Consider the following 26,969-nt stretch of genomic DNA (forward strand, 5'->3'; position numbering starts at 1 on the left):
AAAACTATTTGATAAATATTAAAAGTTGATTTAATTCATTATTTAGATGATGAACAATGTAAAATATCTTTATTATTTTTATTAAAATTATTATCTAATAATTACATTTAATAATATATATTATTAATTTTTATTTTATAATTATAATTTTTTTCACAATAATTGTATAAGTTTAAAAAGGGTAAAAGCTCGTTTAGTCCCTATATTTTGAAGTTAGTGTCCGTTTAGTCCTTATATTTTTAAAAATACCTCAAACCATCCCTACCATTAAATTATTGACACTTTTGCCATTATCTTTTGTTCCTTTTAACTTATTTTTATAATATTGCCCTATTATAATAATTTTTTAGACATTATTAAAAAGAAAAAATAACCCTATTATAATATTTTTTTTAGACATTATTAAAAAGAAAAAAATAAATTACCAGTTTAACACCAAAAAATAAAATAAAATAAAATAATATATATTACTTTTTATGGAACACACTCTTGAGTTAAAATATTAATTTTTCTAAAAAAATTGATAATGTAATTTTTTTCGATATTAATTTTTTAGACATACGTGAGCTTCCACAAAAATTAATATATACCTTTTTTGTTTTTATTTTATTTTTGAGTTTAATTTGATAATTTAATTTTTTATTAATATCCAAAAAAGAAACATTATTGTAAAAATGTAATATTGTAAAAACAAGTTAAAAATAATAAAAAATAATGGCATAAGTGTCAATATTTAGTAGCAGAGACATTTTGAGGTGTTTTTAAAAATACAGGGACTAAATGGACACTAACCTCATAATATAGGGACTAAACAAGCTTTTACCCGTTTAAAAATTATAGTATCTCAATAGCAAACAAGCCAATAAATTCATTTAGATTTTCCTCACATGCGCCTAACTCGTGCCATTTGCATCTCTAATCACGTTCATAGCGTTTCTTATTCTTCTTGTGAACAAATTGATCAAATTAGGGCTAATAAATTTTGAATATACCATGTGCAAAGAAAATAAATTCAAACCTCAATTTTTAGCTGAAAAGTTTGTGTGCCCCTGTATGTATTTTTCAGGAAAATAAAGATAAATTAAGGACCAATTATAATAAAAGGTTATTATTTGTCTTCTTGGCGACCATCTCACCGAAACCCTAAAGAGACTACTCACCTAATGAGTATAGAATAGAGATATTACTAATTGATTAAGACATCGAGGTCCGAAGTATTAATTTCATTCTAATTAATTCTACAAAACGGCAGTAGTAGTTAATTTTCATAATAATGGATCAAGACTTGTCGTGTCAAAAACGTATAAGCACGACACTAATGCGGTGCTTTACCCAATTAGCACTGAATGCTTAATGTGTAATTATTGACAAAGCATATATATTAATAAATCACATTAAATACTTTTAGCCTCCTCTCGAAAATGATTTACTCAGATACTGTCTTTTTCTTGTTTGTTTTAGTTAACTTAAATCAAACTAATGTCATCTCATCACCTTTTTAGTTTAAGTAGATTTCGATCCAATCTAAAGATCTTTTGTATATCAGCACAAGACATTCATTACTGTAGTTGAACACAGCTATGATCCAAATTGAACAATCTTTATTCAAACGTTGTAAATATAACTAGTCCGGTTGGGGTGTAATTTTTGGAATAGAAGTAAGAGGTCACAGTTCAAGTTCGGGAGACTCCCATTAATAGAGATAATTTGTCATAATTATATATTAAGACAGTGATGATTGGAACACAAACTATCGTTATTATTGCTATTAAAACTCACTGAGGGGGAATTTTTTTTTTCATATGATATCTCTTATTTAATTATTTTCTACAACTAATAGCAGAGTGATTTTTTCTTCTTCTTTTTTTTTTTTAAAGAAAATTATCATTGCACCACTTATATTTTGCCTTATGTTCATCCAACCACCACAAAATTTTAACATGTTTTATTCACCGCATTTCTTTTAAAATTTATATCAATTAGCCACTTTTGCACTAACACCCTTAAATAATTTAAATGAAATGATAATTTTACCCTCAATAAATTAAAAGAATATTTTATCTTATAAAACTTTTGAAAAATAAAAAAGTTATAATTATAAAAATGCCCCTAATTTTAATAAAAAATAAATCACAAATAGAGGTGCTCGGCTGGTTTTTATTAAATTTAGATTTTGCAAAATTTTAATAAAAATAACTGAATTTATTTATTAAAAAAATAAATCCCAAAATTTTAAAAATTTAGGGAAATTTTATTATATAAAAAAATTCAATTATTTTTATAATTACATTTTTTATTAAAAAATAAAAAATTTATTTTTGAGATTTATTTTTTTATAAAATTTAGGGGTATTTTATAATTATAATTTTTATTTTTTAAAGTTTTTATAAAATAAAATGGTCTTTTAATATTTTTAGGGGTAAAATTATTATTTTGTTTAAATTATTTAACGATATTAGTGTAAAAGTGGCTAATTGATATAAATTTAAAAAGTAAGGTGGTGCATAGAACATGTTAGAATTTTGTGGTGGTTAGATGAATATAAAGCAAAATATAAGTGGTGCAACGGTAATTTTCCTTTTAAAAATAAAGTATAATTGTCTTTGATGATAACTGCTAAAAGTCATGATATATGCCATGATACATTTATATAGGGTCCCAACTGCTACCTAAAAACTAATACCACAATCATTCCAACCATTGCATTATCAGATTTCAAAATTTAGAATCTTGTAGTAATGAGACATTGACCTCCATATGGGAGACGAAGAGCTGTACCACTACCCTCGATTGAAATTAAAGCATGGATGAATTTAGGCATGCATATGCAAGAACATGTGCCATACTGTTGAAACCGCCCAATTTAGAAAAGAGTTCAATGAATATACACTCTTCATTTTTTTTTTTTTTCTGACAAATTTAATTTCTTATCGTCATTTCACACGAGCTTTTGTGTGAAAAAGCCAAAAATGGAGAAGTCGTAGTATCCAGTTTGAAGAAGCCTAAGTGGCAGCCATACTTTTAGGTATCCGATACATTGCTTTAATCTTCTTGAAATAATATGCAGAATTTGTTATCGTTATATCAAAAGTCTTAAAAATCACATGATTGTAACTGCAAATTGACTGTGTCTGCAACATATATTTAAGAAGAAGGTTAACATTTGCTTAACTAAATGCTTTTTGAAAAAGTACAACAAAAGCCCCGATCTTGAAGATTTACAAGGATTTTAGATCTTGAATAGTTAGTTGGAAACTGGCTGATGTCCAAAAGTCAAGATCAAATACGTTATATTAACATATATGTGACAAATTTTATTGCAGAACATTGCATGGTAGACATTAAATGCTAATCTTATCTAAGACTTTCTTGATTCAATCTTTATTTTAATATATTAATTTTTAAATAAAAATATATTTTAGAAAGATAGAGGGTAAACAAAACTCAAATTAATTTGTCAATTCTTACCCATCTTAGGATTTGAACTGGGGTTCCTAGTTAAATCAAATTATTTGAAAACCAATCAATCGAGCCCCTAGAAAACATTTATATACAAAATAATTATAAGGTTCACAAAAATATTTGTGACTAGACCTTAAGTGTTGAGGAATCCTGGGTTCTCTTCTTGTCTCAAATTCATGTTGTCAATTTAGACGGTTGTACTTTATAAAAAATGTATTTATAATTATCTGAATTTAGTTATAAGTGTACATATGATGAAATGTAATTAGATGATGCTGCATCCATGTGGTGGCAGTAGTACCATTTCAAGCTTATTCGTCATCAAATTTTGTCGACAATAAATTATGTACATGTCTTTAATTGCATAAAAATTTTGATCAGGAAAAAAATTCCCAAACATTTAGTAACGTTCTAAAGCAAACGATCATACTAAATAGTAGCCATTCTTCCTTGTTTTATCTTTATTGAGATCATGCAAATAATACCAGGATCTACAAACACCACACCATGGCCTTCCTCGTGGCGACAGCATGGGAATGACTATTATTTAAATTTTCTAGCTAGATTCTATGAATATAAAATAAACAAATGCGAAATATGCCATGAATTAATGTTGGGTTTAATTTTAAATTGACATCCAATGCCATGAATTGCCTTACTACAATATTTATACTAGGATTTCGGTGGAAGATAAAGACATAACACTCTCAATTGCCAAACGTGTGGTTTTACCATTTGGCGCATCATACTGATTCAAACAAAAGATAGTGACTGGCCAAAGATTATCGATTGATTAAAATGAAACAGATTTTGTTGAAGGGTATTACTCAACAATTGAGGGTTGCTACAAGTTATATTATTAGTCACTAACTATCTCAACTAATATGGGAAAATATCTTTAACACTCCTGTCATATGTAAACCGATACTTTTGTTTGGCCTTTGTTACGTGAAAAGGTAGTATGGACCCATTGATACATGAATTCGGCTCTAATACCATATAGAAACCCACAAATTTAACTCATACTCAAAGCTCAAGAGTAGTCAAGGGTTGCCTCAAAGCTTATATTACTAGCCTATAACTATTCTTAGCTAAATATGAGATAATAGCCTCCGTATTTATGGTTTTCTTAATTTTATATTAAATTTCCAAGTTTAACACCTAATTTATGTAATACGACAGATGTATATGTACGTCAATTTAAGATTTGCAATGTATAGAGTACTGAAATTTTTTTTCTCTTCTTACTATCTCTTATTTGAAAATAAAGCATAGAGTAGGAAAATGGATTTTCACATTACTAAAAAGATAAAAAATCAAATGCCATAATTTGAAAAATTTTCTTTATTAATTCACTATGGCCACGGTTTTTCTATACTTGTCTACCATAATGATCTTAGTTTTGGCCAATTCGTACAACACACACACACACACACACACACACACACACACTGTTCGAGTGTAGCAGCTTATATGTTTACTCTCGTTCTTAAAACTAGCTCAAAAATTGATAGTTCTCTCAAATGACATTATCTTACTTAGTCTAATAAATACTATTCTCAACCAATGTGAGATTATTTTCCTAACATTCCCTACAACATGCATTCTGGAATTTAACTTCTTAACTGATTATTATTACATAAAAAGGTAGCAGGAGTCTTAATTATGCATGAGAATGTATACCAAATAAAGTCGGATTGCAAACTTTATTGTCCATTCATTTGTTAAGATTACAACTTGTTTTATAGAAAAATTTCCTAAGACAAGTTTATATGGTAACTGAATGATAGCCTGAATCACCCCACACACAGGTAGTATTTTCCTCAAGCAAATTGGAAACTATATGTAGGAAATCTTGTTGGTTCTGTTTGCTGTCCTGGTTTTATTGCATGCTTATCATCAAGGCCTAATATATCGCCTGAAGTTCCTTTACATTAATTAATGCCACAAAAAATCAAGGCGACTATCATACCTCACTATGAATTTTATTTGAATAAATTGCCTGATGGATATAGATATGCAGGTGTAGTGAATACATTATACAGTCAAGAGAATTGCATCAAATTAAATAGAATATTTGGCCTCATGTGAAGGGATGAGTCTAATAATGAATATCCCATCAGTATTAATGTTTTGCTCTAACATATTTAAGGAAATGTATATGTTCTTAAAGCAATATTATCATAAGATTTTACAAGACATTTCATAAAAAAAAAAAAAGATTTTACAAGACATGCCACATGATATTTTCAATTGTATAACGTACATGAAGAAGGTTCTGTTTAACATTTATAGTGGCTGCCAATTAATTGCTTGATAAAATCTCTTGTATTGAAAAATAAAAAAATTTAGAATTTAAACTCCCTAATAGTATATATTTTTTCCCCATTCTTATTCCAACCAAGATATGTACCTTTCATTTGCTACCTTTCTTTTGTCTCTGTGCTTTCATGAGCCAAGCCAAGAGAACCACACGACATCTAATATTTACAGACTACTACTATCTGGTTTTATGTTCTTCACACCAACTTGGCTTTTAACTGCCATTTATTTTAATCGAAGAGCATGAATAAAAATAGTGCATTAACATATATGCATCAGAGTCATTGCATGCCCAAGTTATACATGGTTTATTAGAGCTCCATCAGGAATTGCAATTTTTTTTTCCTTTGTTAACAATCTTTACCTAATTACAGTTAGTTACTGCAACAGATCGTTGCAATCTATCTAGAGCTCATATTTTTCTAGATCTGAAACTTGGAAGTTTGAGATTTACATTAAAAAGATATTTAAAAAAACACTCATTAAAAAAATAACAAAAAATTCTACAAAACTACCACACATCATTTGATTGAATTGAAATTATTTGAAATCTATGCATATTGTACACTTGACCCCCTAATGTTCACAAACTTTTGTTATTTACCAGTACACGGTTTCTCCAGTTCAGCCTTATCTTGCCCTCTTAATTTTGGTGATTTTATGTCATAGTCTACTCAGGTTTATGACTTCTATATAGGGTTAATTCCGCCCTGTCCCAAATGTTTCAACATTTTCCACTCTGAACTTAAATCCGTTAGTTTGACTGTTTATTCTAACGGTTAAAGGGAAATTTGGAAGTTCATGCCTTAAATATTATTTGATGATGATGATAAATCAAAATTATTTGATAAGTTAATTGATGAGATTATTGTTTAATTACTTTTAATTAAGAAATTTCAATGTAAATATCAATTATTGGATTAGCATTTATGTCATTTAATTCTTCTCTAATTTAAGATAAGAGGCATTTTTTTATATTTAATTAAATTTCAAATAGTTTCGTTAAAATTAACGGTCAAATTAACGAAAATGAGGGTGCAGTGAAAATTGTCAAAACATTTAAGAATGCGGTGAAAAATATTGAAACATTTGGGGGTTAGGTGGAAAAAACCCTTCTATATATTATGATTCTTGTCGAGCCAAAATTCTAGTTCCACCACTAAACCCTCACTTTCCATTCGAAAATCTTAAGTTCCCGATTATACTATAAATTTTTTATTATATTGACCAAAACTTGTGATATATTTTTTCACAATTCGTTAAAATTTTGTGGCAATAACCAAAAGCTCGAAGGTCCAAACAAGAATTTGAAACTTTTATTGAAGAGCGTACGTGACAAATGACAACCAGTGTATTGTGGAGACATGCAAGCCATATTTTTATAACAATAAGAAGCATTTAACCTGGATCATCATATCATATGTACGAAAATATGAATACATACAATTAAATTGAAAACCATGTGCATGTCCACTTGTGTATGTGTAAATATTGCATGTGCACTTGTGTATGTGTAAGTATATATATTTAATCATGCGTCAGAGATCAACAGTAACTACTTAGGGACACACAATTTCAAAGCAAAGCAAAGCAAAAGAAAGTCAGTAATTGGACGGCAGTGCGTGTAAATATCTGCAGAGGGTTAGGTCAAGAACCCTATCCAACAGTAAGACCGGTGCTTTTCCAATTATATATATATTTTTATAATATAATTCTGTTGTCACAATCGTGACCTCTTCAATGGGCTTGTATTTTGTAGGTGACCACCTCACCTCACCTTACCCAAACGTTAAATGCAAAAAGGAAATTAAAGTGGGTCATCTGCTAAATTATAAAATAATTGCAAATCTTTGTAGTGGTAGTGCTGTGCTATTTTTATTTATTTACTCAAATCCATCTATTTTAAAAAATTTAAAAATAGAGATTCAAGAAACCTGATAATCAATCTACCAGCTGGGAAAATAATGACTAAACTTTTCTTGCGTGTACTCTACCTCTTAATTGCTCTCCGTCCCCTCACTAGCGATCTTACTGCTTATGTTTATAAGAAATGAAATGACATTCGATTCTTGCTTATTAACGAGTGGTGGCTTTAGTGCCTCTTGAACATTGATCACTTTTTGCTTGTCACTCCTCAAATCAATTCTTGATCTCTCTCTCTCTTTTGCTTTCTTTCCTCTTCTTTCAAAATTCCAATGGAGTTGGGGAGCGTTCTTGAGTTTCTTGAGAACAAGACCATTCTTGTCACTGGGGCAACTGGCTTTCTAGCAAAGAGTATAAATAAATCTTCTCTTTTCTTCATTAATTTATTACTCTTTCACTAGTGGACTCCAAGTTCTTAAATGATGATTATTTTCTTGTGTTTATCCAGTTTTTGTGGAGAAAATCTTGAGGGTTCAGCCAAATGTGAAGAAGCTTTATCTTCTTCTTAGAGCTGCCGATGCAAAGTCAGCAACTGTTCGTTTCCATAATGAGGTATATTTGTGGAATCAACTACGCGTATGCAATGGATCATAAGTGATTTAAATTAATTATGGTGTTCGATGCATTTTCTTTTCTGAAAAATCATTTCATTAATCATAAATTAACATGTGATGCATATATTAATGTACAAATTTATGTGTGTGATTACAGATTATAGGGAAGGATTTGTTTAGGGTTCTAAAGGAGAAAAATGGCACACATCTAAATGCCCTAATCTCAGAGAAGATCACTCTAGTCCCGGGTGACATCACCCGCGAAGATTTGGGAGTGAAAGACTCTAATTTAAGAGAAGAAATGTGGAATAAATTAGACGTAGTGATCAATTTAGCTGCCACTACCAATTTCGATGAAAGGTATGTGTATATATAGTCACCAACTACAAATTTATTCATTTGTTCAATGGAAAACTTAGAGAATATAATTCCGTTATTTTTGTTCCTTAGATATGACGTTGCGCTTGATCTCAACACCTTTGGAGCGAAGCATGTTTTGAACTTCTCAAAGAAATGTGCTAAGCTAAATGTCCTTGTCCATGTATCCACTGGTAATTAATTAGTATAACAATTCCCTTGCAAAATTCATTTTATATATTGAAGTTATATTGTCGTTATGATGGTTTATCATTTTTTTTTCACTCCAGCTTTTGTGTGGGGGGAAGAATCAGGGATGTTATATGAGAGCTCATTTAAAATGGGAGACACACTTAATGGGGCATCTGGATTAGACATTGATGTGGAGAGGCAAGTGGTGGAGCAAGAACTAAATGAACTTCAAGCGGAGGGAGCAAGTGAAGAAGCTATTACACTTGCAATGAAAGATTTGGGCATCAAAAGGTTTGTGCTTGAACTTCAAATACAAAACCTTATATTTTATCTTTATTTTTCTGTTATTTTGAGTATCATATAATTTTGCTACTTACCTATCTAGAGTTACAAGTTCTTGTTTATAGAAGTTTCCAATTAATTCAAATTCATTAGGTGGGATATATTTTTATTGTCATGACAAATCCAATGAATTTTTCGTGCGATGTGTACCTAACGAGTTAAAATTAATAGGACAAATCAATTAAACATATGTGGGGCTGGTGTCAACCGTCCTGCCACAAGTAAATTACTGTGAATTGGCCTGAAAAAGAATTAATTCATTGATGTACCCTTCACCATTTACTCATCAAATAAAGGGAAAAGAGAGAGAGAGAGTTGATGGCATTGAACAATTATTCTCTCTTGGTGAAAGTTGGGCATGTTTCGTTATCAGTTTAAGCCGTGGACATAGTTTATTGGCGACGCAAATATAGAATTAATTTACACCTTTATTAATTATTAAAGTTTCAAATTAAGTGTTTGGTAATTCTCAAAAAAAGACAAGAAGAAAGAAAATATGATAATTTTTAATTAATTAGTCTCGATTTACATGGGTAGGATGAGAATATTTGACAGGATTTATATTAGAGGTTATTGAAGGAAAAATAAAATAGTATGAGATTGTGTTGCTAAGATTCTACTAACAAATTTAATTATTTATTAGTTAATATTAAAGCTGAGATAGAAATAACTGAGGTAAGTGAAGGAAATTAAATGAACACTTTTAAAAAGTTATGATCAAATAGTAGGCTCTACAAATGGCTTCGTTAGGTAAATTATTTTTAAGGAATAATAAACTGTTTTTTTAATTATTATTTGAGAGTATAATGCAATATTAATCAAATAGTGCAATGTGTTTTGACATCCATTTATCAAATTAATGTGCAGTTGGGATATTAAACTTTAAGGAAGACAATAATTAAATGAACCCTCACACGCATAGACAGATTCAAATTAACTCTTGATCTTAATGATGAGGCAAAAAAAATTAAAATATTTACCCAACTCAATTATAATACGAAATATTTTGAATGTTAATTAATAATGGGATAAAATCAGATATTGAAAATGTGAAATGGCTATTTTATAAAGTGGTAATAATACTCTGTTTCCCAGTCCATTAAGTACAATCGTACTATTTCTGTTACTTTGTCTACAACATTTATAAAATTAATTGACCCTCAACCAACCTAACAAAGACACCTCATCGCTTGAAGTAGGTTAAAACTTTAAATAGGCAGCTTTCCAAATTAAACTATGTACATGCTTTTGGGGCGCAGGCTGTTGATGAATTAATGATCCAAAAGTATTTTAGCAATACACTCATTTAAGAATAGAATAGAAGGTAAATTGAGTCATATTTTACATATTACATAGGAGAAAAAAGAAACTAAAAGCAATAAAAATACGACATTAAAAAAAGAAAAGAAGAGATAAATTATCATTTTTTTTTTAAATTTAAAAAAGGACATGCCATCTTTTGCCAGAAAATCTAAGAAGAATTACAAAACTCAAAGGTCAACAAATGATTAAATGAATGCATACCTATCATTATCTTTATAACATATTAGATATTTAATGTGAAAAAGAAGTATTCTTAACAAAAATTAATCAAGATTTAATTAATTATTATTCCAACTTCATTAATTTGCTCGGCACTTATAAATGAAGTACGGGAAGCTCAACTGTACCCAACCTATCTTTGGATGTTAGTTGTTCCTGTTTTCTAATCTATCTTGCATCGATAAAAATTAATGTTCTATTAAAGCGATCAGGAAACATCACTATTTATTATAATATTATTCTTTAATTATCTATTTAATTAAAATTTTTTATGGGTAGGTTGAATTTTCCCATAAGATTATATCTTTCCATATATAGTCAAGGTCAAGTCGAGAGCGACTAATTAATTAAGCTTGTTTATTAATTGTTAATTAACATCTTAACGATGATGACTTCAAATTAAATTAAGTAATATTAAAAGAGAAATTTTTTTAATAGTTTTTGGCTTTATATTACAAATTCGACATTGAATTGAAATAATTTTCATGTCCAGTTCTTATATATGAAATAGTGTGAAGAAGTTGCAATTTTATAAATACAGGTTATCACTAAAGGACATTAGATATAAATGTGAGATCAATCATTCTTATTCTTTGATTATAATAGTAAAGCTTTTATTGGAATAACTTTTCAGGGCAAAAATCTATGGGTGGCCGAACACATACGTATTTACAAAGGTAATGGGAGAGATGTTTATAGAACATCTGAAAGAAAATATGTCTGTGGCAATTGTACGTCCAACCATAGTAACAGGTACTTATAAAGAACCATTTCCTGGTTGGGCTGAAGGTATAAGGTAAGTCAATAATGTATTTGTATATCTATAAATACATATACATACACACACACACACACACATACATACATATATGTATACTATATATATACATACATATATGTGTGTGTGTGTATATGAATTAATTTCTTTGTTGGGATTTCTCAAATTACTTATTGTTTTTTAATTTTACCGACAGAACCATTGATAGTCTAGCCCTTGGCTATGGCAAAGGAAGATTAACTTGCTTCCTTGGAGACGTGAAGGGAATTGTTGATGTGGTGAGTTAATTAAGCTATTTCCTTATTCCATTTAAATTTGTAATACGTCTTCTAAGAGAGCCTTATTTCTTGCTATATGCGTGATTTTAAAATTTTTTTTTTTTTATCTAATTGGTTGAGATATAGCCATAAATGGCTGGGGACCAATCCTCCTTATGATGCAGAGCTAGGTTATGGTCTGGAGTGGGTTGGGCCCCCCAAGGCCGAAAGCAATTTCATAAAAGCAGAATTTCAACTGAATTGGCCCACTTAAATTTATAGTTGTTAATTATGTCATAACCCTGCAAATATGATAGTTCTATATTATAGCCCCTGAACCAAAATCTTGACTCTGCCAGTGATCCACAATCAGGGGCAAAACTAAGCGTAAGCTTGGGGTCCTTGGTTTATGTTTTAACCTACTTCAGTTTAATTTTCTTACTGATTTTCATGTTATTACCCCTTTTTTTTAATTTATAATTTCTGCATTATGGTCCCAATCAAACCAAAATCCTGGTTATGCCATTGCCACGGTGAAAATTTTTCTCTCCTAAGTAACATGACAAGAATTTAAAGGAAAAGTGGCAGCATTTTATAACTTCAGTACTCATGTTTTTAGCTGCGTGGAAATTTTGCACTTAAGGTTACTTAGGATTAGCGTTAATGCATAAATGCAGTTCTGTCAAATATAAGAAATTAAGATTAAATTGAAAGGGTCAACTGTTATGCAGATACCAGCTGATATGGTGGTGAATGCTATAATTGTAGCAGTGGTGGCTCATGCAAAGCAGCCTTCTGATGTTAATAACATTTATCAAGTGGGATCATCCTTGAGAAATCCTTTGATATACACTAATCTTCAGGATCACGCCTACCGTTACTTCACCAAAAAGCCATGGATTAACAAAGATGGAAAGCCCGTTAAAGTTGGCAAGATTACTGTGTTCCACGACATGGCTAGCTTTTACAGATACATGACAGTTCGTTACATTCTTCCTCTTAAGGTAATTCTTTGAAATTCTTTTGTAGTCCTCATGGTTTGAGTTAATTACTCAATTAGTTCCTATAAGTCCAACTTTTCAAGTGTAAAATAATATTTTCGTATGATCTATTTTAAAATTCCAATAAATTAACATGCAACAGCTACCTAAGAAGTAGAGAATAGTTGGAAAATTTTAATTGAAGCATCCATACAACAAGAACCTTTTGAATAATTTTTATAAATATTGGTATTAAAAGAGGATTTACCAGTAATTTTTTTTTTCTTTTCTAAATCTTACCTTCTTTATTATTATTACCTCACACATCTATGGAATCTCAAATTTAGAACCTAAGCCATAAAAAAGCCGCTCCTTATCATTAAAGCTAAACCTTAACTTCATTTGTCATTTAGAAAGTCTTTCTATTTTTCTCTGATGTCCATTGAATCCTGTCTTAAATACAGGGATTAGAATTGGCAAATGCAGCATTTTGCAAGTACTTCCAGAGCAAGTATAATGACCTCAATCGGAAGATCAATTTCGTGATGCGATTGGTAGAACTTTACAGACCATACTTATTCTTCGGTGGCATGTACGTATGCTTAAACACACGTCTTCCTAATATCGATTTGTTGAGCTGAACTCATTAATCACGAGCATATAATTATTAAGTTTGTTGTCTCGTACACAGCTTTGATGACAAAAATACGGAGAAGTTACGACTGGTAGCTAGAGATAACGGCGTAGAGACTGATATATTTTACTTTGATCCGAAGTGCATCGATTGGGAGGATTACTTCATCAATACTCACATTCCTGGAATTGTGAAATATGCTTTCAAATGAAAACCGCAAAGTGTTTCCAACAAATATTTTCCACTGGCGGTTCTTATGATCATAATGTGTATTCCTAGCAATTTATTGTTATGATTTATTATTTATGGCAGTGTGATTATAACCTGCTGTCTACATGTTGTTTAATTCAAGTAACGTTGTCAAAGTGTATCCAGCATAGTATTTTAATTTTCTAATTGTATTTGGATTACGGTTATATTCGTGAAGTACATCTGAAAGCAAATATGAATTTATTCCATTTGTTATTATTTATAATTGAGAAAATCTTGTTGAAGCACATATGCCTGCACGTACACACACACACACACACACACACACACACACACACACCAGCCTAATTTATTTTATTTCAGCTGGTGCTCTTCTGATTTTTTATTAACTCACCTATCTAGCTACAGTAACTATGCCAATTATTTATATGTCTGCTTCAGTATCCTTTTGGAGATGATATTTATAGGAACTATATGTTCTTACGGTGGGATTATTGAAACGTGCAATTAAAAATTTGGTATAGATCAGAGTACTTCTGGTAATTTGGGTTAACAGATCATGTGTGTGTTGTGTTAAATTTGATCTAATCTAAATTTAACTCATTTATTAATCATGTTAAGAATCTCAAAATCTTAACTCAACCCATTTATTATCTTTTCAATATTCTATTTAACAAAATTTTGATCTTTTTTTTTTATTATATAAAAATCACATTTTAAAAATATTTATTATATTTTTAATTTATAATAAAACCACATGTCATACGCCAGTTATATTTTGTGCACGCAGCATTATTGAATTATTTAATAAAACCACATGTCACATGCACTTCAGAGACTAACAGTGATACTCATCGCAAGGCCTGATAGGTTCTAGGCCCATCAGTCATGCAAGCCTTTGCTTTCAAGTTGGCTTCAGTTGGCTACGCTAGATACAAACAAGAATAATTAAAGTAACCATTTTTTTTTTTTGGGCCCTTTTCTAAGTGCACTCAAATTTTATCAATGCAATTAACATGAGTATTAATTGCATCCCATAGTCAACGCGGTCTCCAAATGTTTTGGTGGGGCGGGGGGGTAAGAAGTTGCTGCAATTTAAATTGTAAAATTAAGTATTTGCGGCAGGCCCGCAAGTTATGCTCAAATAAATCTTAGGGTCTGAAGTACCATTTATATTCTTGGAAGTTAACAAAACAGAGAGAGAGGCGTAAAACTAGACGGATTCAAAGATATGATAATTAGTTGTTATATAATTTTTTTTAACCCTGAAAATAGAAATATAGATATTTTTAGAATCTCCCCAAAAATATAGGAGTCTCTTTTGTTACATTTAAGTACGTATCTCATTATCTCGGCTAGAAATGTGAGCAGTGTTGATGATGTGGTCTTCCCAGTCATTGCACTTGGGATCGAAGTTAAATGCATAAATCTCTACTAGTTCGGCTACATATAGGACTCACAGTTGAAGTAAATGAAATATTTTGCTTAACAATACTGGTAGAAATATTGAATGAGAATACAAAATAATTAAAACAAAACTCGGTTGAAACTCGATCCAATCCGAAAACCCGATCGGGTTGGCACAAAATTACAAAAAAAAAAAAGAAATACAAAATCAAAAATCATAACCCCAAACCTTATCCTAATTCCTAAACATTCACTGTCACACACACCTTTCAACACTCACGATCCACACACACAAACCCTTACAAACAAAAGCCTAAACACTGCATATGGCACAACTGCACAAGCACTCAAGCAGCAGTGAGCAGCCAACTGTCGATCGGTGCGTCATCCACCCACAAGCGACGACCTCCCTCTCTTGCAACTTGGAACCCACCACCGACAGCCACACAACCCGTCGCCTGCAACATCCTCCCTCAAACAAACAAAACGCACACACAAAGTTAATGCCTTGACGAAGCAAGATGTAGATAACCACCACACAACAACCACCGAGCCTCCGTAAGGATCTTGATCTGATTATGATCGACTGATCTACTGCTACAAAGTACCAGATCTGTTGTGTCACCTCCAAGCCTCCATTCCTCCATTCCTCCACCATCACCCGATTCGATTCAAGCTCCATTAACATAGTAAGCAGCGACCTAAATTTTGGCTGTCGAATCAAGTTTTGGAAGCTTTGAGTTTGAGCTTTGAAACTTGATGGTGATGATATTTTTGAAAGTAACGTGTAGAAGTAAAGTGTTAATAAGCCTTTTCCTAATCCGACCCGTCTCGAACCCAAACCCGATCTGATCCAAACTCAACCTGTTTTTTCAACCCGAGCCTATCTTATCTGAATATATTCGGATCGGATCAGATCTGGTTATAAATTCAGGTTGAATTCGGATGAATTTTTATTTAACCCGACCAACTCGAAACCTAATCGGGTTGATTCGAACCTGACCCTAACTCGATTTTGCCCAGCCCTAGTCGCCGCCATATTTTGATATTATTTGAATTAAAATTTAATACCATTAAAATGCTCGGGTCGGACCTAGGAATGGCTAGCTCAAACTATGTTATATGTGTTAGGAAATTGGTTGGTGAAGTAAGGCCACAACTAAAATGAAATTAGAAGAAAAATAAAGAACAAGCACAAAAGAGGACACCAGAAATTACGTGGTTCGCCTTTTAGCCTACGTCTATGGGCGAAGACAGAAGGAAAATATTTTACTAGTGAAAAGGAGTTACAAGTATTGTACTATTTTAGCTCACTTCCCTTCGTTTCTATTTATAGAGAAAATCTGGGTACTATTAATCAATTATATATTATTTTTATTATTTTATTAATTTTGTTTTTTCTTTTTTTTGGCCCGGCACCCATTTTTTCTTTTGTTCCAGTCAAAGACTGAAGCAATGTCGTCTTCTTCAAAATGGGCGGGCCCACATTCTAGAAGGGTGGTGCCTACATGCCATTTTTGTCATTCTCCCACTTAGAGATTAGATTGATAACCAATCAATCTCTACACCATCCTTTCTGCTTCGCCATTGTCATGTTGCCAACATTTCTGCTAGGCTACAAGAGGATCTACTCCAGACAAACTTATCAGCATTGATTGGTTTGGTCAAAACATCTGCTAAGTTTTCCTTCGTATGGATTTTCTGCAAATCGACGCTTCATCTTCCACTACTTCTCGAACAAAGTGATACTAAACTCTTTTGTGTTTTGTCCTGGAATGAAAGGCTGGATTCCTTACAATATGCAAGGCACTCTGACTGTCACAAAACACATGAATTTTTTGTTGTTTGTGCCCGAGCTTCTCTAAGAACCTTTATATCCAAATAGCTTCCCTGCAAGCTTGTGTAGCTGCCATGTACTCTGCTTCTATTATAGGTAAGGCCACAATGGTCTGCAGTTTTGAAACTTAGTTTATAGAACCTCCTGCAAGTGTAAACACGTAGCCAATAGTGGATTTCCTTTTATCAAAGTCTCCTGCAAAATCTGAATCCACATAACCTATGACAATAAACTCTGATACTCCATAACATAATGCAACATCTGAGGTTCCTCTGATATATCTCAGAATTCTCGTCACAGCTATTCAATGCTCTCTACTAAGATTCACCATGTATTGATTGACTGCTCCCACTGCTTGTGCAATGTCCGGTCTAGTACATATTATAGCGAACATCAAACTTCCCACTGCTGATGCCTACGGTACTTGAGACATCTCCTTCCTCTATGCTTCATTGCTAGGACACATACTTGAGGATAATTTGAAATTAACAGGATTTGGGGTAGAAATTGACTTACAATCGTGCATGTTGAAGCGTCACAAGATTTTCTTCAAGTAGTTCTTCTGATAAAGCCAAATCTTCATGTTATTTTTGTAGGTGAATTTGCATCCCTAGAATCTTATTTGCTGGTCCCAAGTCCTTCATTTCAAACTCCATAGCTAACTGTGCCTTCAATTCTTGGATTCGATCTTTGTTGGGGCCTGCTACCAACATATCATCCACATACAACAGCAAAATAATGAAATCATTAGCTTCAATCCTTTTGTAATATGCACAATGGTCTGAACTGAGTCTGTTGTATCCAAGGCTCATGATGAAGGAATCAAATCTCTTATACCAACACATCAGTGCCTGTTTGAGACCGTATAGAGATTTGTTCAACCTGCAAACCAAGTTTTCCTTTCATGTTTCTGCAAAACCTTTTGGTTGGAGCATATAAATTTCTTCTTCAAGTTCTCCATAAAGAAATGCAGTTTTCATATCTAACTGCTCTAGATGTAGGTCAAATGTAGCACACATCGCCAAAACTATTCTGACTGTCGTGATTCGAACAATTAAAGAAAATATCTCGTTGAAGTCAATACATTCTTTCTGGGCATATCATTTCACCACCAATCTTGCACGATACCGCTCCACTTGGTCATTACCATCACGTTTAATCTTGTAGACCCATTTGTTTCTAATAGCTTTTCTTCTATATGGTAATGATACAAGTTCCCATGTCTTATTCTTGTGTAGAGCTTCAATTTCTTCATGCATTGCTGTCATCCACAAAGCAACATTTGAGCTTTTTAAAGTTTCATGGAAAGTTGATGGCTCTCCATCCTTTGTTAGAAGACAATATGCAATGTTGATCTCTGTGACATACTCCAAGTGCTACACTGGCGACCGTCTCTCACGAGTTAACCGACAAATTTCTGAATACCTTCTTACTTATAGAAAGCAAGAAACTTATTGTCTATATGCTCTCCACCATTATCCGTCCTTAAGCACTTGATCCTTTTTCCGGATTCAAGTTCCACCCGCGCTTTGTATTTTTTAAACACTGGAAATACATATGACTTTTTTTTTAATTGGATACACCCAACATCTCCTAGAATAATCATAAATAAAAGTCAACATGTACTTTGCACCTCCCATAGACATATCCGGCGATTCACAAATATCAGAATGAATGCATTTACTTCTAGCAATAGATCTACTGAACTTTAATCTATACTGCTTACCTATAACATAATGCTCACAAAATGGTAAACTTACCGATTTGAGCCCTGGAAGCAATTTTTGCTCAGAGAGAATATTCAAATCTTATTTCGACATGTGGCCAAGTTTGAGGTACCACATCATAGTTGATTCTTCTCCACTTAACGCGACACATGCATCAGCCTCCTATAGTGTTCCTCATTTAAGCATGAATATATTAACACAAATCTTTTCTGCCTTCATTAATACAAGTGCGCCTTTAAAGATTTTCATAATTCTATTCTGCACATGAGTTTTATACCCATGACTATACATTTGTCCCAAAGACAATAGATTTTTTTTCAGGCTGTTGACATGTCGTACCTCCCCAATTGTGCGAATTGTACCATCAAATATTTTTATTTTGATAGTACCAATACCAACAATCTCCAAGGTATGATCATTACCCATATATACAAATCCTTCTAAGATAGGTTCATATGTGTGAAACAATTCTCTCCGAGAGGTCATGTGCCAGGTAGCTCTTGAGTCTATAAGCTAGACATCAGATAGTCGTTTTCTACCTTATGAAACAATTGTTGCCTCGCTGTAGAGAATTTCGCCATTTATTCGAGATACTTGCTACACACCCTTGAGCATTTGATGACTCTGGTTCTTTGCCCTCTTTTCTATTCTGGTTACTCCAACACTTTTTCTTGACAGGCCATTTCTTGCCACAGTTGTAGCATTTAACATTCTTCTTATTTTTTGATTTTGATATACTATGATTGTGACTCCCATTGGGGCCACGTTCCGTTAATCTCCCTCTCGTCACCGATAGCGCCTCTGCTTGCTGCGAACTCACTTGTATGTTTTCCTTATTTTTCTGTATGCTCTCCTTATTTAATACGGAGGCTGCAACATCATCGAAAATCAGACTGTCTGTTGGATTGTTGTTCGTTAGGTTGACGATAAGTTGATCATACGAATCTGGTAAACTTTGAAGTAGAAGCTCTGCACGTTCATTTTCCTTTATATTGTGACGCAACATTATCAGTTGTGAAAATAGAGTCTTCAAGGTGTTGATGTGGTTGGTCACCATTGTAGATTCCGTCATTCGAATAGTATAGAGTTTCCTCTTCAAGAAGATTTTGTTGTGTAGTAATTTGGCCTCGTACAATTTTGTGAGAGTATCCTATATTTCCTTTGCTGTATTTTTCTCTACCACACTGGATAATACTCCATCCGCTAGTGCCAAGTGTACATAAAAAATGGCGTTGCCATCTATCTCGTTCCACTTGTCATCAGTTATCTCTATAGACCTTTCTCCAATTACTGCCAAGCAATTATTTTTCCTCAATACAGCTTTCATCTTCATTTTCCACAACGAAAAATTATTTTCGTCAAACTTCTCAATTTCATACTTTGCCGCCATTTTGTTGATAAATATTGTATACAAACTAGTGTATCACCTTGAATAGTTGTGAGTATGTATAAACATGCACACTAGGAAAGTTTCCAGGAAAGACTGGAGGGGTCACAATGGTCTTACTTAAAACCCAGACTCTTTAGGCTCCTATCACCTTTGTGACATAGCTTTCCTAGACATGTACAAAACCACACAGTTGCTCTACTCACACCAATATTCCCTGCTTTGCACCACAAAATTCTTGGATCGCTTTTACCGTTTCTCATAAACAGTACTGTATATGTGAATAGTACCATACGTAAACAGTACCCAACTCCAAAGAATACAACCAATAACTCTGATACCAGTGTTAGAAAATTTATGTTAGAAGCAATTCCTTCATTTAAGAGAGCAGAGAATTTTTTAAAGCGTAAATAATAAAGCTCTTGTTTTAGTGTTTTGAGAGTTTGGGTGTATTTGGATTTTGGGAAGTGAGTTAAAATACTACAATACTTGTAACTCCTTTTCACTAGTAAAATATTTTCCTTCTGTCTTCGCCCGTGGACGTAGGCTAAAAGCCGAACCACATGATTTCTGGTGTCCTCTTTTGTGCTTGTTCTTTATTTTTCTTCCAATTTTATTTTAGCTGTGGCCCGGCTTCATCCATCAATTTCCTAACAATATGTTATTTTTTAGGGAGATTGAGGCTCACTATTACTTGCGTTGAGTTTTTCTATTTCATGGGAGGGATTGAATTAAGGGGGTCTACTGACTTCAAAATCTGTTAAAAACAATAAAAGGAAAAAGTTCTATCAGAAATATATGTGGTAAACAACAGCTAACAAGTCATATGGCAATCAAAATTTTATTTCATGGATTCTGCAATGACGAAATCTCCTCACGATTGCCTGTTTTTACTTCAATGATCTCCTTAATTGTATAATGCTGTACAAATTACAATCACTAGAGTGATTCTAATTTGCGACCCATGATTTTAAATGGCGCAATAATATACATTAGGGGTCGCTCATCGCTCCACTTCAGTGTCTTTTGGATAATAATTTGAACGGTGTAATTATTATCGGTACATAGCTTTTGTTAACTTCTACAGTCAAAATTTTGAATTTCGAAAGTAATCGAAATGTGGTTGTTGCACCGTTCTATAGGAAAAAGGCTGTTATTTGAAATGTGAAATAATTAATTGTGTGTTATGTTTTGCATGCGATTTGAGAATACAGTTATTCAGACTTGAGTGAAAGGAAATAAGGAAAGTTCAGATATCTACAGTTATTGTACAATGTGATGAGCGACCCATGATGTATAGTACTACGCCATTCCAAATCATTTAAAATATCACGTCATACATATTTTGTTGGGGTTATTTTGGTTGTGGAAGGAGTTAGTGGTAAATTATAAGGATAAGAAAAATCTTTATCTCTAAAGCTAGTTTTTAGAATTGAGAGAGGTATAAGAACACTTAATACTAATATTAGAGCATGAGTTCACTAACAATCTTAGTCCAACAATCTAATAGGGAGAAAAAATGTCTATATTTTAAGCTCAAACCCCGATGTATGAAGGATAGATTGCTGAGGTTATCCCATATCGCTTGTGGAAGGGGCTGATGGAGAATTGATGTCTATGCTTTTGATCCAAGATCCAAGGTGTGAGAGGGAGATTACTAAGATTATCTTACATCAATCATAAAAGAGACTAATGATGAGTTTATAAGTGTAAGAGAAAACTTCATTCACTTGTAACTTAGAATAGTTAAATACTTAATAATGCATATTATTGCACGATGTAGCCTTCTTGAAATTAATCATTAACTTTGAGTGTGAAAGATTTTTTTTAACCATTCAAAATGAATAGTTAATTTCCTTTTTTTGAATGAAAATAAAATGGAAGGTTAATATCAACATGCCTTCACATGGCCAACAACTAAGTCCACATAGCGTAATAATACATTGAAATACAAGTGTGCAACCTAAGAGGAAGGGGGGTGAATTGAGATTCTAAAAATTATTTGATTCTAAAACAAATTATCAAGCAAATCTAAGATGAATTTAATGGAATAACAATTAAATCAATTACAATATAAAAAGATAAGGGAAGAGAGATTCAAACCCGAAGATTTTTACGTGGTTCGGCCAACTTCGCCTACGTCCACGCCTCCAAGCTTTTCGGGCTTGAGGATTTCACTAAGTAAGCCTCCAAGGCTTCAAATGCTTACACTTGACTTCCAAGGTGTCAATGAACCTTTACAACAAGAGATTATCCCTAATCTCTTAACCCAAGTGTATCCCAACACTTACAATCACTCAAAGTAAAAGATTAAAAATTATTTTTCTCTCACACAATATTTAAGATTACAAATCAATGTCCAATGTGTGAATAGATAAAGCAAGAATATGTTTTAAAGCTCTATGAAGATTGTATTCTCGAATATAAATTCAATGGTCATGTTGTGATCCATCTTATTTGAATTTGAATGAGCTTATTTATAGTTGGACCTGAAAACTAGCCGTTATTGACTTTCTGCTCACTGTCGGATCGCTGTTTGACTGGTCAATATGATCGTTGGGCTGATTTTCAAATTGTCCGATCGCTGTTATCTAGATGTCGGATCGCCGTTTAGGTCCAGAGGCTAATCTTTAGTTCTGTTTGATGTCGGCGAGCCGTTATCAACATGTCGGATCGTCGTTTAGGTCCAGAGACTAATCTTCAATTCCATATGATGTCGGCGAGCCGTTAAATACATGTCAGATCCCCGTTTTCTTCAGAAACTGCTACAGTGAACTATTTTGCACCCCAAAACCAACACTTTATAAAACTTGTCAAATAGATCCATTTTATAGGATTTGAAACAATATTTATAATACAAAGTTCTCATGGCTTTTTCAATTAAAACCATTTACAAGAGAATAACCAAAATCATTCTCATTTATAAAGTGAGAATGATGATTTAAAAGTATATGAAAGTTATTTTGAGCTTTTAAAAGATTAATTAATCTTAATCAAGTTTGTTATCATCAAAATCAATAATAAAGAAATATTTATGTTAACATACATCATTTTTGTACTTCATTTTTGTACTTCAGTCATCCCCACTCCTTCTCACACTAAAATTGGATAGTACACTATTTTCTTCATTTGGCTTAACAAATAGCCTAAAAAAATCTATATGAACTTTTAAAACAAATAAATTTTACTCTATTTACTTATTTTATTAACTTGAGCCTTGAATATTCTTCAATTTTCTTACTTTTAAGATGGCTAGTAAAACGAGTTTCCTATTGTCATTTTAAATTAGATAAAATATTTTTCACATCATTCTAATGAATCAATTGCAATGATAATTAATTAATCAAATCTACTCTATCTTTTTTAAGTGTTGTTTTCCTTTTAGAGAAAAAATCATGGGTCAGATTTTTTACACCATATTTTTCACATAATAATTTAGGCCTCGTTCAATATTGCAATGAAAATGCCAACAATAATTTATTTAATATATTTAGACAAAAAAGCCAATTTTCCATTTTATTCATATGGAGTTCAATAGGGTTGGGAATGAGATGGAATGGGACAAGATTTGCCAATTCTAATCCTATGCCGTATATGCAAGTGGAACAAAATAATGTTATATTCTCGTCCCTTTATTTTTTTGGGACAAAAATTTATTTTAGTCTCGTACCTTTAAATATTCTGTCACATCCGTTATCCTGAATAGTCCCGAATGTAAACAAATAAATTTTGACATTTTTTTCTTTTAAGGATCATCATAATTCAATATAGTAAAAATCTTAAATAAATACAAAGCAGAAAAATCAAATAATAGTTTTATTTTGATTACATGCATGTTCGAATATAATTTTATGCTAACATTTTTTAATTGCCTGTTTACTTCCATTGCACATTGATATTAAGACTTACGCCTCAAAAACTATAAATATTGATAGTAACCAACTTTAACCATGTTAAAATATCTAATAATTTAACAATATAATAATAAACGAACAACAAAAGAAAAATAAAAAGTTCAAAGATATAAAACTAAAAAAAATCAATCTAAGTTCCAAAGTTTAAGTAAAAAAAAAAATTAACAAAAACTTCCAAAAGTTGACATCAATAGAATAGTTAAAAATTTAGAATAGTTTTAAAATTATAATTTTAATGGGATATAGAAGATATGATGGGATTTTATAAGTTGGTCCTCCTTCCATCCCACAAATAAAAGCAGGATTTATTTTTTATTTTTATCTCATTCCACTTTAATTTGAAATGTAAAAATATGTTCGATTCCCATCCTAAAACAAGAAAAATTACCATCCCTAAAGTTCAGCGTTCCACACAAATGATCAAATTATCATTTCAGAAATATTTAATTTAATGCTGGTAGGCGCATTTGGAGCACATTTTCATTTTTCTTTTGATCATCAAAGCTCGATTCTTTTTTTTTTTTTTCCCTTTCCTCCGCCAACATTCATATCATTCTTCATTTCATCTATGGATCCGAATATCCCACGCCATATCGATAGAAAAAATAAAAAGAAAAAATATCATGTCAGACGTATTCAATGGCGCTTGGTGCAATGGATTTTTTTTTCTTTTTCCCAACATTATTTTCTATCCAATCTTCATATTATTCTTCATTTCATATATGGATCTGAATGCTTCAAGCTATATCGATAAAAATATGACAAAAATTTAATAATGCTGGAAGGTTCAAGGCAGAAATCTTCCATATTAAAAAATAGGAGTTAATTTAATCACATATGACACAAATATTACGTAAAGCTAGCTTTTCCTTCTTATTTTTTAAGGTGCAAATTATCTTTGATAAGTTTTCAATAATCAATTTTCGTTTATATAAATCTATTATATTAAGTTCATAAGCAAATAAATCAAGGATGTAGCCCATCTAATTTGGCCTTGCAGGTACAGTTGACAAAATAGATTGTCTGGTCGTGTTTGTATCATGTTAAAGTTAGATTGATCTAAATATAATCTGTTTAATAATCTTATCAAAATGTTAAAATTTAAACTTGACATAAAAAATAAACGAGTGACTCTATATATCCATTTCATTATCAGGTAATCATGTCCCTTAATATGACACCATCTGATAACCTGCTTAATACCTATGTAACCTGATTTATATCAGACATTGCACACCTATTGGACACAAATTGCACTCATTTATATCTAAACAATATTATCTATTGATTTCATAAATTATACCTGCTTACTAAAATATTATACATTAACTTTGTTGAAGTTTTAAGTTTATTGAGAATTTTAAAAAATGAAAAACTATACAAATGTTCATCCATCATTTAAAAAAAAAAGAGAGAATCATTCCAATATTTGAGTTTCAGTTACAAGATTCTCCAAGTTAATTTATAATTGAAAACAAGTATATTTTAATATAAATATGAATTAGTTTTGGTTAACTAAGTTAGTAGTCGTGTCACTAACCAGTTAAATGGGTTAAGAAATTGAACCTTAACCCAACACCAAAAAAATCTTATTGACCAAGATCAAATTCATTTAATAATCTATCAATTTTCACGATCTAAACCCATTTATTTGTATCGTGTTCCTGTAGGGTGAATTAGTTGTTTCAAATTTTGTCAGCTCTACTTGTAGGGACAGTGATGTGTCTTTATTAATGTGACAATTTTGAAGAGGAATTATGTAGGTCACTATTATCAACTTAATATGCTGAGCCACTAAGGCTCTACAAAATGACAGAGCAAGTAGGTTCCAGTGTACGACCACTCACCATTTATTAATATTAATTTTTTTAAGTCCCACGATAGGACCCACTGCTCTATCAAATAACAAAACCTTAGTGGCTGATCCCATACCTCAACAAATTGAGGTGGTAGGACTAGCCTACATAAGTTTTTCTCCAATTTGAAATCCAATAAGCATGTAAACAAATAAATGTTTTATCATTTTGATACAAAATTTTCTAAGTTCAGAATTTGTTGAATTTTATTAGGAAAAAAGGACATCAACTCCTTGATAATTTGCTCAAGTGTACACATAAACCCACAAAGTTTAAAAAATATTCTCGCATACCCCATTTTAACTATTTTACCCTTTAACTCATTTCCCCAAAAAATTGACTTTAATGTTTTATAATAAATAGAAATATAATATTTTAATAACTATACATACAATTTAAATTAATTTTAACATTAATAATATGGTATACATATTATTTTAATATTATTAATATGTCAAACATTTCTTATTAGTAGTAAAATCTATTTAACCCAAATATTTATGATTAATATAAGAACTATTAAAATTAAAATGATATACATAATTAATTACATTTTGAAAGTTAATTTAAATACTAAGAAATTATTTTAATATTATCAATCTATTTAATAGATTTGATTATTGATATTATTTATGCATTTATTAAAGAACTTCAAAGTCATTTTTTAATTACTAAATTCAAAAGGTATAACGGTCAAAAGAGAGTTTGAAACTTTCGACATATATATTTAAGCAAACGATGAGAGCATACGTGTCATTTTTCCTACATACAAGTTAAAAAATCTTACTAGAAACTTCCATTAAGAAGAATGTATAAGTATAAATTATAGGATTTAATGTATCAAAAAAATTATAAATATGAGATTGATTTTTAATAAATATTAATTAATAGAGTGAAAATATCTGCCAATCAATTGTTAAATCTCTAAGTGCATGAGTCACAAAAGATTTCTCACAGTAGCTCCTCACAACTTTATTTTGTAATTTGTATGAACTCATAACCTTTTTATTACCACCATAAAATAATTGACAACATCACAATTTGTCAATTTACAATTTATATAAATCGTTCACTTTTCTCTTACAACAGTTAAAAAATACGACACTGTAGGGCCAAAATTGTAGTTTACTTAATACTTTATTTTAATCATTCTCAACTTGAGTGATGCTAACGACACCCTCTTTTTCTCTCTTAAAACACCTCTTTGGTACTTACATTTCGGATTATAGTTGAAATTTTATTGGAAGACAACAATAAAATGTGTCAAATGTCGGATTATAGCTAACGA

General features: G+C 31.5%; 1 protein-coding gene across 2 annotated transcripts; it reads left to right on the plus strand.

The window, feature by feature from the left end:
* Nucleotides 1-7,655: 7,655 nt before the first annotated feature.
* LOC102617900 (fatty acyl-CoA reductase 3-like) lies at nucleotides 7,656-13,818 on the plus strand. 2 transcript variants are annotated; one of them, XM_025102443.2, is made up of 10 exons: nucleotides 7,656-8,058; nucleotides 8,156-8,259; nucleotides 8,419-8,621; nucleotides 8,712-8,812; nucleotides 8,909-9,101; nucleotides 11,329-11,490; nucleotides 11,669-11,750; nucleotides 12,461-12,733; nucleotides 13,174-13,301; nucleotides 13,382-13,540. In XM_025102443.2, exons 1-10 carry the CDS (start codon nucleotides 7,980-7,982, stop codon nucleotides 13,404-13,406), a joined length of 1,350 nt encoding a protein of 449 aa, XP_024958211.1. In that variant the 5' UTR covers nucleotides 7,656-7,979; the 3' UTR covers nucleotides 13,407-13,540. The 2 variants fall into 2 exon arrangements, with proteins under 2 accessions (XP_024958211.1, XP_006487974.1); XM_006487911.3 differs by having other exon boundaries at nucleotides 7,658-8,058; nucleotides 13,401-13,818.
* The last annotated feature ends 13,151 nt before the right edge of the window (nucleotides 13,819-26,969 follow it).

This window comes from Citrus sinensis, chromosome 8 (assembly GCF_022201045.2).
Source record: "Citrus sinensis cultivar Valencia sweet orange chromosome 8, DVS_A1.0, whole genome shotgun sequence".
Classification (NCBI taxonomy): Eukaryota; Viridiplantae; Streptophyta; class Magnoliopsida; order Sapindales; family Rutaceae; genus Citrus; species Citrus sinensis.

What these genes read in the sequence shown, in the direction of transcription:
- LOC102617900 (XM_006487911.3), top strand. Translation starts at nt 7,980, where the DNA reads ATGGAGTTGGGGAGCGTTCTTGAGTTTCTTGAGAACAAGACCATTCTT. An exon ending in AACTGGCTTTCTAGCAAAGA is followed by an intron (nt 8,059 to 8,155) that starts GTATAAATAAAT and finishes GTGTTTATCCAG; the next exon opens with TTTTTGTGGAGAAAATCTTG. An exon ending in GTTACATTCTTCCTCTTAAG is followed by an intron (nt 12,734 to 13,173) that starts GTAATTCTTTGA and finishes TCTTAAATACAG; the next exon opens with GGATTAGAATTGGCAAATGC.